The sequence below is a fragment of the Callospermophilus lateralis genome, chromosome 2, assembly GCF_048772815.1.
Source record: "Callospermophilus lateralis isolate mCalLat2 chromosome 2, mCalLat2.hap1, whole genome shotgun sequence".
NCBI classification, from domain to species: Eukaryota; Metazoa; Chordata; class Mammalia; order Rodentia; family Sciuridae; genus Callospermophilus; species Callospermophilus lateralis.
The window spans coordinates 62189630-62201929 of record NC_135306.1 but is presented as its reverse complement, the minus strand read 5'-3'; the positions used below and the strand labels follow the sequence as shown (position 1 = coordinate 62201929).

Below are 12300 nucleotides of genomic sequence, written 5' to 3'. Positions count from 1 at the left end.
ATAAATCATGTCATTCAAAGAATGACATTCCTAAGTAGAACAAAACCGTTCCCAGTTTCCATCAACTTACTCATATGAACAAGATCCCACAAATCTTCTAGCTACAGAAAATAAAAATTAGAAAGAGAATGGATACTGTATACTACCATGTTGGAGCAGTCCAACCCTAAGACATATGTATCCTCAGATTCAGAAATAATTTGAAAAATAAGCAAAACTTTCCCAGGAAATTTGTATCTTTCATGTTGAATAATTACCAATATTCATAGCATTTCACATTGTAATCATATATATGCTGATAATGGAAATTCGATTTCAGTGCAGAAGAAAACTTTGAGTACTTAAAGCCTCGTAGTTATAAGAAAAATATTAACTTCAGTAGCTATACATATTTTATTGCAAGGTGCATAAGGATAATAAATCAAAAAGCTGTCAAATATAAACATTTGTCTCAGCAAGATAAACTTCTGGAGCTAGGGGTGTGACTCAGTGTAGAGTGCTTGCCTAGCACGTTTAAGGCCCTGAGTTCCATCACAGCACTGGAAGGAAAAAAAAAATAACTTCTATGGGGAAATTAAAATAAGAAGTGAGATTCAAGAAAAGATACAATATAAAGCTCTGACCATTAGAAAACAATTTCTCTCTGTATTTTTCAGTGGATGATGGTGTGTAAAAAAAGACAGCTTTTTTAATATTTAGATGCCATTAGGTGCATATATAAGAATGAAATAGTTGTTTTACTAAAAAAAAATACAGTATAAATATTTATTAAAATTCTAATTTTCCAACATAGAAACTTATAAAAAAAATTCTAAGAATTAATGAGGGACCATAGTGTTTCTTAGTTCTTTTAGGAGTAATGCAAGCAAAATAAATAAATAAATAAATATTTAGGACCAGCACCTAAGAGTATCTTCTCCTGATCAGAGACTTCTAAAAGAAGCAGGATAGATCTGGTACCCCAGTGAGGGTTCCCATAAATGAAATAGGACTGGAGGAGAACAGACTTTTGCCTTAAAATTTATGGCATAAACCTTGAAAATAGGTTTATATTACCTTCTTTAATGTCCACACAGCAATTCACATTAAATATAGTGAAGAGAGAGTTGATTTCAAAGGGATAGGAGAAATGTGAAGTGTAATAGCTAGAGCATCCAGAAGAGGTAATAATAAAGGGCTGTGGTTTCTGAAAACCCAAGTGGTGACTATCTGACTGGGAGCAGTCTATGGCAGGAGGCCTGGCTGAAGCAAACAGTACACAAGACCAAACAGACCAGGAGGGGTATGATGCCAAGGACCCCACACAGGAACAGAGTAAGGTGGAGATGGGTACAGGAAAGAGCTAACACCAGGAATCTTCTGATGTTTTTGGAAGTACTTTAAGCCAAAAAAAAAGAAAGAAAGAAAGAAGCCCAAGATGGACAAGAGGGTAAGTTCAACAGGTACAGGAAGAGACAGCATGATTTTCATTTAAAGAACAGGAAGACCAAGGGCTCAGGACTAGCAGTGGAAGAAAAGCAAGGCAGACGTGAAAAGGTCAACTGTTAAGTCTCTAAGGCCAGGGAAAGCATTTGCTAACATGACTTACCATAGAGGTATATCTCTGTTCTCAATGTCTATTTTCCCTTGAGGAAACAAGATGATAAGGAAATTCGGAGTTAAGAAAATAATGTCCTGAATTTCAAAGGGAGAAAAGCCCTGGGAATTGCAAACTCTAATCAAATTCTTCTCTCGGGCTGTTTAACAAGCGAATGGAAAACAATTCTAAAAGATTTATTTCAGTGATTGCTAGAAATTTGCCTGGATCCTCAAGACCAAGACATGCAAAATTACATTTTTTCTTCTCATTTGCGTCAATGTGATAGAGAGTGAGACAAGGATCAAAGGTTCAAAGCTAGCCTCAGCAACTTATTGAGGCCCTAAGCAACTTAAAGAGAAAAAAATAAAACTGGCTGGGGATATGGCTCAGTGGTTAAGCATCTCTGGGTTCAATCCCTGGTACAAGAAGAAGAAGAAGAAGAAGGAGAAGGAGAAGGAGAAGGAGAAGAAGAAGAAGAAGAAAAACCCTCAGATTCTGAAGTCCATGTTGTCAATTACTGTGCTTACCTTATGTTGTTATATTAAACCAAATAATTACCAATGGGTTGAAGCTACAAAGAAACTTTGTGTAAGGATGATCTTCCCAATAAAAGTTTAACTTGCTTATTAGTCCTGATCAAGACTACCTAATCCAGGCAAAGACTGTTTCTAGATAAAAGAGGAGCTTCCATTTGAGGTTGTATTTAACCAAAAGTTAATTATCCATCTCATTACTAGGATTAGAAAAATAGGTACTACTAAATATAAAAAGTATTTCATAATGATAAAAGAATCAGTCCTACAATAATGCAATTCCATTTTTCAACAGTAAAGTGACTAAAATTTTAGTGCCATTGGCAAGAGTATTGAGGTAAATCACTCAAAGTCTTGGTAAAAATATTTAAGTCATACTCTTTCCTTTTTTGAAAATAAACTGCAAAACTACATGTTTGCAAAAAGACTTATGTTCAAATACGTTTGTTCTAGAATTATGTATTACCTGGGAACAAGAATCAACTTAACAAACTGGTATATCTATGTAAATGACAATTATGAAAATAAATGAAGTAAATATGGGAAAAAAGAGAATCCATCCTACAAGGAGACACAATCTTAAATGTGTGTTCATCCATCAATTTACTATCAAAATTTCAAACAAAAATTGGCAGACTGAAAGGAGAAAGAGACGAATCTACAATCATATTTGAGCTTTCAACTCATCTCTATTATAATTGAGAGAACAAACAAACCAGAAAATATAGTAGAAGAAGTTGTGAATGGTAGCCACATGCCTGTAATTCCAGCTACCCCAAAGCCTGAAGCAGGAGGATCCCCAAGTTTAGGCCAAGCTTGGCAATTTATTAAAATCCTATCTCAAAATAAAAATTTTAAAAAGCTGATGATGTAGCTCAGTGAAACAACACCTCTGATTTTAATTCCTAGTACCACACACAAAAAAATAAATAAAAGAAAGAAAAGAAAACATAGTAGAAGATTTAAACAATACAATTAGCAAACTTGAACTAATTGATATTATAAAATTTACACTCAGCAACTGCAGAATATACATTATTTTCAAGTGCACATGGTACATTCATCTAGATAGTTATCTAGCAGAGTTACTGAAGAAGATATTAGGAATTAGGAAATTAGAATTTTAAGACCACTTCCATCTTTGAAATTCTAAAATTTACTCATCTTTTCTGAAGAATATCAACCGCCATCCAGCTTCCCCATCATGTGTTGCTGATATAATACCTCTTCAGCCACTTCCCAAATAAAATAGAGACTGTAGAACCATCTTGGATGTTGTAATGTAGGATGTGGGCTTCTGTCTTTTCTCCAAACTTTGCTGATTCTTTTAGCTGAACCTTTTTTCCATCTGCCCCATCATTTATATATCTCAATTAAAGCTTCAGACAAGCTCCTAATTCCTGGCCCTCCTATTTCTGAAATCACCACTCAATGGTGATTTCACCTCAGCTGCTAAAATAAGCTTCTTGTCCCAAGCCACCCTATAGAAGTTAGCAGGACCCTCACACACAACACACTGCTCTAAGTTATCCATTTTCTTGACTTTGTTCTGCAAAAGACCAAAGAGTTTATAGAAATACAATAGAATAGGATTAAGTGATTATAAGAGAATCAAGAGAAAATAAATGTAGATAAATAACATAAGAGATAAAGTGAACACTCTAAATGCATGCTTCAGATACTGTGTGATTGCTAGAGATCAGCCAAAATTTGGCTCTAAGGAGACTGATGAGTCTAACTAGGTCAAGTCCTTTGTTTCAAAACCTAATTTCCTTCAGCTGCTAGTCCTGGGTCCTACTAGATCTCTCAGGAAAACAAATTCTTTTTCCTGTTCATGTTGCTCCACCCTAGGCTTCTGTAACTACATGAAGAATCATCCTGCAATGTGTTTCTAACGCAGAAGGCAGGAAGCATATACTCAAGTCCCCCTGATGTTTCTCTGTTTACAAACTAAGAATATGAATTTAATTTACCTCCAAGGTAAATTTTTAATATTTAATAGTTTAATATTTAATATTTAATAGTTTAACTGAGATAACATCTGTGTTATGGGGCTGCAGCCAGGTATTAGAGTCACTAACCCCAGCTCCTCTCTAAGTTCTGGAATAAGTAAGTGATGCACATGAGAATCCAACACCAAATGGGAAATGAACACCATGTCTGGTTTGATGAGCACATGATTTCCCCCTTCTCTTCTCCCTTGGGGTTTTCTCTGGGGTAATTTACACAGGAGAATGTGACTTAGAATAGGAAACCTCTTCTTTCTTGCTCCCTCATCTTAATCTAGGAACCCAGAGTTGCAGATCAGACTCAAAATTCACTATTCACTCATCATGGATAAGAACATCTGCCCCAGGGTTGGAGAAGTATAGCTCAGTGGTAGAGCTCTTACCTAGCATGCAAGAGGCCCTTGGCTTAACTCCCGCCCCCGCCCCCACCAAAAAAATGCTCCAAGCTCAGATGGAAGCCAAAGTTTAGTTTTTGGTGTTTTGTTTTGGCTTTTGCTTTTTGTTTGTTTGTTTTACCTTGAACTTGCTATCCTCCTATCTCAGCCTCCCTAGCCATTGGGATTATAGGTTAGAGCACACCCCTGTGAGGTTTTGTTTTCTCTCTCTCTCTCTCTCTCTCTCTCTCACACACACACACACACACACACACACACACACACACACAGTAGACCCAGTAGGGTTTGCTTGCCCCGTGGAGATTAGAATTTCAAGAGAGAGACCTAAGACCTATAGGCTATGAACAGTTCTTCATGGTGCAGAACTCAGTTCAGTGGGTGTCTTTGAGTATAAGGAATCAAATTAGCACATCATTAAATGAAGTACACAAAGGAAGGTTAGCAGAGGTCAAAATGTATGGAGAGCAAATATTTATTTCCTACCTAATAAAAGCCAATACTGGCTCCCTCACCCAAAATCAACAGTTTACTTTCCACATTCCCTGGTATCTCTAAATGGTGTTAATATTTATTTTCAGAAGTGGCCTAAGTTGTTGAATAGTTTGCCCTTATATCTTTCTGTCCCTTTCCATATCACCTTTGTCCATTTTAGATCTTAGTTTTTTAGAGGTTAGTGAACCATATGTGGTTAATTCACTTAGCATGAACTGCACAAAAGTGTGTGTGTATGTGTGTGTGTGTGTGTATGTGTGTGTTGAGAAGTACATAATAAATAAATCCAACTCTTGACTATAGACATTACCTACATATTTGTTTTTTCTCCTAATCTCAAACAGAATAGAGAAAGGGACAAATTATAAAGTAAATTTTCCATTGATTATATTCGAAAAAGCACTGAATAAAATGAGATATGGGATTATATAGTGATTTTGTTTATCTGCCCCTTAGCCTCTCTCCAGCCCCCAGCTGTGAGATAAGTTATAGCACTATATGAAGTCACATTTTATGGTAGCTTGGAGCGCTGCTCAGATCAAATCACAACCATCCAATATTCAAATATTGGTTCCCCCAGTTATTATCCCCATGACTCTGGGCATGATATTCAACCTCTCTATCTTCAGTTAACCTTAAAAAATATTCCTGTTCATGTTGTTCCACCCTAGGCTTCTGTAATTACATGAAGAATCGTCCTGCAATGGTGTTTCTAACGCAGAAGGCAGGAAGCATATACTCAAGTCCCCCTGATGTTTCTCTGTTTACAAACTAAGAATATGAATTTAATTTACCTCCAAGGGTCAGCATATAGTTTAATTTTTTATTGTATAGTAAGGATTAAATAATTCAATGTATGTAAACCAATATGATATTCAAGACAGAGAAAGGGTTTTTATTTTATTTATTTCTATTATTTAAACTTTATTTTTTTATTTTATTCATTCTTTTTAGTTATATATGATAGTAGAATCCATTTTTACATAATTATGCAAGCATGGAACACATCTTATTCTAATTAGGACCCCAGTACCTCTCCTTCTCCTTCCCTTTTCCCACCCCCCACTCTCTTCCCTCTAGTGTTCTTTTGGCCATTTACTCATAGTTTATTTTTTTAATTAATTTCTGTGGATGTACACGATGGTGAGATTCAATGTGGTGTATTCAGATATGTACATAAGAAAGCTATGTCCAATTCATTATACTGTCTTTCCTATTCCCATCTCCTCTCCCTTCTCTTCATTCCCCTTTGTAAAATCTACTGCATTTCTATTCTCTACCCCACTCCCCTTATTGTGAGTTAGCTGCCACATATCAGAAAACATTCAACCTTTGGATTTTTGGGGACTGACTTATTTCACTTAGCATGACAGTCTCTAGTTTCATCCATCTACTGGAAAATGTCATAAAGTCATTCCTCTTAATGGATGAGTAATACTTCATTGTGTATATATGCCACATTTTTTTATCCATTCATCTGCCAAAGGGCATCTACATTGGCTCCATAACTTAGCTATTGTGAATTGAGCTGCTATAAATACTGATGTGGCTGTACACAGTAATATGCTGATTTTAAGTCCTTTGGATATATACCGAGGTGTGGGACAACTACGTCAAATGATGGTTCCATTCCTAGTTTTTTAGGGGGAAAAAAAAAACCCTGCTTTCCAGTGCAGTTGTACCAATTTCCAGGCCCACCAATAGTGTGTGAGTGTACCAAGAATAAAAGTGAAAATATTATTAGTTAATATTAATAATTAATAAAATTAAAATAATTTTATTCATTTCACATGGTATTGGGTATACACACCTCTACCGAAATAAGAAATGAAAGACTTACTTCTTTTTCATTATTGTCCAGCTTCCTACAAGAAAATAGATACTGGCATCCTCAAGGTCACAGGGACAGATGAGGTGGAACTCACATGCCAGGCCAGAGGTTATCCCCTAGCAGAAGTGTCCTGGTCAAATGTCAGTGTTCCTGCCAACACCAGCTATACCAGGACCCCTGAAGGCTTCTACCAAGTCACTAGTGTTCTGCGCCTAAAGCCACAGCCTGGCAGAAACTTCAGCTGCATATTCTGGAATGCTAAGATGAAAGAACTTACTTCAGCCATCATTGACCCTCAAGGTAAGAGCTGTCCTGCCCCCACCTCCTAGCTCTATCAGAGTTCAAGCAAGAGCAAGGTGGCACACTCAAAGTAAGTCATTTGAGGAGGGTGTAATAAAAGGACTATTTATGAAGGTGTGATCAGAATTTAGGAAAACTACAAAGGATAGTGCAGGACATAGGGCATCAATATTGAGGGAACTGTTACCACTGTTGAAGAAGCTGCTGGAACCAGGAGGAGACAGCTGTAAGAACAGCATTACTTAGGAGATATAACCTTCAGAAGAGGGAGACTGCCAGCTGCAGCGACTACAAAGGGCAGAAGCTGGAAGAATGTCACTCCAACCTTGTTCTCCTCCCACCTCCAATTTCCTGCCAGTGCCTCCCATTGACTGAACCCATTGTTCTCTATTGAGAACAATGGAGTCTACTGATGGCTTCCATAAAGGTCAGCCATACCAGGTCTCAGAGCAGAGTATCGAAATGGAGAAAATGGATGTGGACAAGAATTAGAAAATACCCCGTCCCATAGCTAGACTAAATGAAAAGCAGAGTACATTGCCTTTAATAATAATTGTTCAATCAATGTTGGGTTGATGGGTTCGAGACTTGGTTTTTGTCCCATTATCTCAACTACCAGACTATATAGGAAGTCGGATCAAGGCAGCCAAATGATGTCCCGATTTGTGGCACAAATACCAGCAACAAAACCCAAAATTCACACATCCTCCAACAGGTGCCTTGCTTCTTTTTCTCAAAGCTATTTTCAAGTTTTCTTATGACTGTTCCCTTTCTACTCATTCTTATAAATCAAGCTGCTCACTGATGGTTGCTGTGAACCACCACAAGCTTCTCCAGAAGTCAATGAATAAAACACAGAAATGAGAGCGTGTGAGGTGTGCCTGAAACTCTAGCACAAATGACTGAACATCCTAACTTTCAATCAGAAGTTAGGGAGGAATGAATTCATTAGGATTTCTTGTGCTTAGCCAGTTATTGCATATTCCTTGGAAATGTAACTGGACTACAGCACAGGAAATGACTATAAAAAGACCTTTGTGGGACTGGCAGAAAAGTGAAGGCCTCCTAGGACACCTAGAGGTGACTCCAGGCAGTGGTCAAGAACATGGTCTCTAAAGTCAAGACAGAATTTCAAATGTTGAGAACTTGAACATACTACTTAGTCACCCTAGAAATTAGTTTCTCAGGTGTAGAATGAGGGTAAATAATGGTGGATACCTCAAAAGGTTATCATGATGATTTAGGGAAGTATCTTGGAAAGGGCTTAGCACTCAGAAAGGGAGGAAACAGGAAAAAAACATGGCACCTCTAGCAAGATTATGACTTCCTTATGAATGCATGGGACTGGGGTAAAACAAGACAAATATTTTTGCCACTGCATCATTATATCATTGCTAAAGAACTTTCAATTATTATGAAACAATCTACAAGGATATATCTTAGGACACAGCCTAAGCTGCTATAATGAAGAGAGCCAAAAATACAGTAACTCAAACAAGGCAGAAATATACTTCTCCCCATGCAGTATTATGAGATAGAAGGTAGTTCAGAGCAGCTAATCAACTACATCCATAAATCTATTCAATGTTCCGGATTATTTCTACTCTATTGCTCTTCCATTCTCAAGAATGTTGAATTGTCAAAGCAGAGTCACTGCCAAATCTGTGTTTCGATCCTCAAAAATGAAAAAGAATGGAGATATATCCAATATTTTAAGGCTGAGATCCAGAAGACCACTTCTCTGTTAACTTCAGTGGGTACCGGAAATACTGTCTCTGAGAAGCTATGTGTTCAGATAATGCACTAATACTAAGGAAGAAAGATAGGATGGTCTAAAGGGATAACCGTCAGTCTACCACAAGGTAACTAATAGCTAGGAAAATCAACTAGGTGGACTAGACACACAGCCCATCAATTTGGCCTGACAATTTTTATTGATATGTAAATACACATGATTGGTGCTACAGTGCAGAAAATTCAGAGGTGACTTAGATAAGGCCTTTATCCTCCAAATACTTAGAGTCCAAGTAGATTATGTCCTAGCATGTTCAATTTTGCAAAGTCTTTAGGAATGAGTAGAGTTTCTGCATGTGCAAGGAATTCTGAGGGAACCTGTCCAGGCAATGAGCAGGGACCTCTTCCATTGTGGGGACAATGAGGAGCCCAGTCTTCTTACTCGCAATGTTAAATGCAACAAGTGCCTCATAAGCACTTCCTAGACGTGAAGAAGATTATAGTCAATATGCATTATCCAACATTGCTTATCCAAACAGGTTCTTTATCCTTTTCTTTCTTAACTCTCACTGCCCTATGTTGGATGGGGATGGTATCTGAGGGGCCTGAGCTCTGGGTCAGACATGGCTGGATATACAACCCTGGCTCTGTTACCGACTTGAAAGTGAAGACCGCAGGTGGGTTATTGGGCATCTCTGAGGCTCCTTCAACTAAAATGACAGTCTTAGGACTAAATAATGTCTAATTCCTTCTCAGCTAAAACAATCTATGGTTTTCAGATGACACTTGGTCAGGACAGGGAAGGAAGAGGTAGGAGGGAGGCAGGTGGCAGGACTGAGCCCTTTCTCCTGAACAGTTTTGTCCAGCTTCTCCTGGATGAAACTGTTATGTTTATTCTGTATAGGTTGCTCCATGAGACAAAACTCAGACTTTTGAAAATGATATGACCTAACTTGGTAGTCTTTCATCTCCCTACTGTGAATACCCCTAAAGTCCTGTCCTTTATCCATCTGAGACCCCTGTTCTAACCTGTAGCTACCCAGAGCTCTCCCTCATAAGGCTTTCCACAGCCTCCAACACTGCTCTTCTCATCTCCCTCCTTTACTAAGTTGATATCTTCCTCGGTTCCATGATCTTGATTAGCCAAGACAAGGGTCATTTCTAGTCATTGTACTAAGGCAGGAATCACCAAATTTACTAAATTACCACTGCCTGGGATGTTCTACTCTTTCAAAAGGATCTTGTTAATCCTTGAAATTGAGCAATGGTAGAGATTCTAAGCACTTGAATGCTTGTTAGTGTGGGTGTAAGGGGGGTAGGGGGGGTAGAGATATTTTTGGACTGAAGGACTTTCCCACCAGAAAGAGGGAGGAAGGGTGATGATGATAAAGGAAAGGAGGAAAGAGAAGGAAGAGAGGGAGAAAAAAATAAAAAGAAAGTTGGTGGTTGGTTGATTGATAGATAGACAATAGATATATCAGAGTGGCAAAAAGCAAGGAGTCTGGAAGCAGACAGCCCAGGTTGTATCTGTCTAACTTTGGAAAAGTTCTCATTTCATCACTAGTAAAATTACAGTTAAGCCTACCTCATAGCATTGTCGTGAGGATACATGAGCTGAGATGCACAGAGCATTTAACAGTAACTGAGAAAAGACTCAACACAGTGGCCGTGTTGGTTAAAACCCACTCATATGGCAAACTTGGTGTCTATTTCTGAACTGCCATGTAATAAGATTCTGGTTCTTTCCTTCACCCAGGTCAGATGAAACCCAACATCCCTACTACTTCTCTGCTGTTCATTCTCATCCCTTCCTGCATCATTATTTTAATTTTCATAGTCACAATGATAGCCATGAGAAAACTACTCTGCCAAAAGCTGTATTCTAGAAAAGGTAAGTTTTATTTACAGTAATCAAGTGGGCTGGGAAGTCTGCATGAAATCCAATCAAGACAGGGCTTTGAGTTCATCCTGATGATTTTTTTCCCCTACAAGAAAATAGCTCTAGTCGTCAGAGAGGTAAATTCCATACACTGAGCTTTTAAAGAGAAAGTTTTGTTCCCATAGCTAACATGCTAGGCTTTATTCTTGGAGCTGAAAACTTTCATTAGACTGATGAGAGTAATGTCATTTTGGCAATGCAGACAGCAACGTGATCAGATGCAGGTGAGAGGTGTCCAGGAGTGTTTCTGAAGATTCATTCAGTTTTATACCTCTTTTCCCCATCCTGGGCTTGAGCCAGGTTAAAACTTTCCCCTGTCCTCCAGGAATCTGAATCCCCTGTTTGAGTAAAGGAAAAGAGAACCGATTGTGAGGCTATTTGAGGCTGGGGAGTCTCAGCAGTTCCCCCTGGCATGCCTCCTTAACCCAGTGTGTTCTCACCAAACCACTCCCATTCTGCTGTGCTGGCTGGCACAGGGCATGCTTGTAGTCTTTGAGCCCTGAACAGAGCATTTGTTACTCTTGCTTCTGTCCTTTTGTGTCTGACCTTGGTTTCCTTGGTGTCCTTGTCCTGGCTGCAAAAATCCCAGGATGTACGCAGGCCTGTCTGGCTATCCCTTCGTCAGCACCTAGTGAACTTCTCCCAAGATCTACACTGGCCTTGTCTATAGAAAAAGAAGTGACATACGAGAATGATTCGATAGGAATTTGGGGCAGCACTAGTGCAGATGGTTGGGCAGGTTTTTAGTGACTGTTATTCTACATTTACTTCTGTATTCTCATCTGCAATGAAGAATATAAAACCATCATCTATATTATCATCTATCATGCTCTGTTAATCCATTCTGCTATGCATATTAGCTTGAATGTGACCATAAAAACCCTCTAACTATAGAATTCAAGAAACTTTTATCAAAAGAGAGAGAATGAAGAAAGAAAAAAGTGAGAGAGAAGAAAGAAAAGAGAGGGGAGAGAAAGAAGGACTAAGGGAGGAAGGAGGAGAGGGAAGGAGAGAGGGTGAAGGCAGACAACGAAAGTGGAAGGGAAGGGTGCTTCGTGGCAAAAGAGGAAGAATTACAGTGTTTGTTCAATATATGTTTGACTTTTAAATAAAATCATTTTACAAATCTATGCTCTCAGAGGGCTGTGGCAGATGCGACTCACTAAAGTCTAACCTTCTGCCTTTCTTCTTTTGGCTCTTGAAAACAAGGTTCATGACTCTTGTAAACAAGGTTCCAGGCCTGAGACCTGCGGACCCTTTAGTCACTTCTATTCTGGCTATCTTTGGCGGAATGGAATAGAGTCACACTCAAAGCCAGAGCATGTTACTACCTCTGTCTTGAAAATTACTGAGGATATCAGTAGCTCAGAGTTACCGGAATATAAGACTCAACTGTGATTGAGAAAGCTTTGTTACTAATAAGAGTTAAGTGACTAAATTTGTTAACATTCCTTTTTAATGAACCAGAGGGAAATCATGGTTGTCCAT

The 12300-nt window shown here is 38.4% G+C and overlaps 1 protein-coding gene across 1 annotated transcript in view; it reads left to right on the top strand.

Annotated features, from left to right (window-relative positions):
* The window catches only part of Pdcd1lg2 (programmed cell death 1 ligand 2), a 61513-nt gene that overhangs the window by 35916 nt on the left and 13297 nt on the right, over positions 1-12300 (top strand). The window contains exons 4-5 of the mRNA XM_076843435.2: positions 6870-7139; positions 10630-10764. Coding sequence (XP_076699550.2) covers positions 6870-7139; positions 10630-10764 — 405 coding nt within the window. The remainder of the gene's footprint in view (positions 1-6869; positions 7140-10629; positions 10765-12300) is intronic.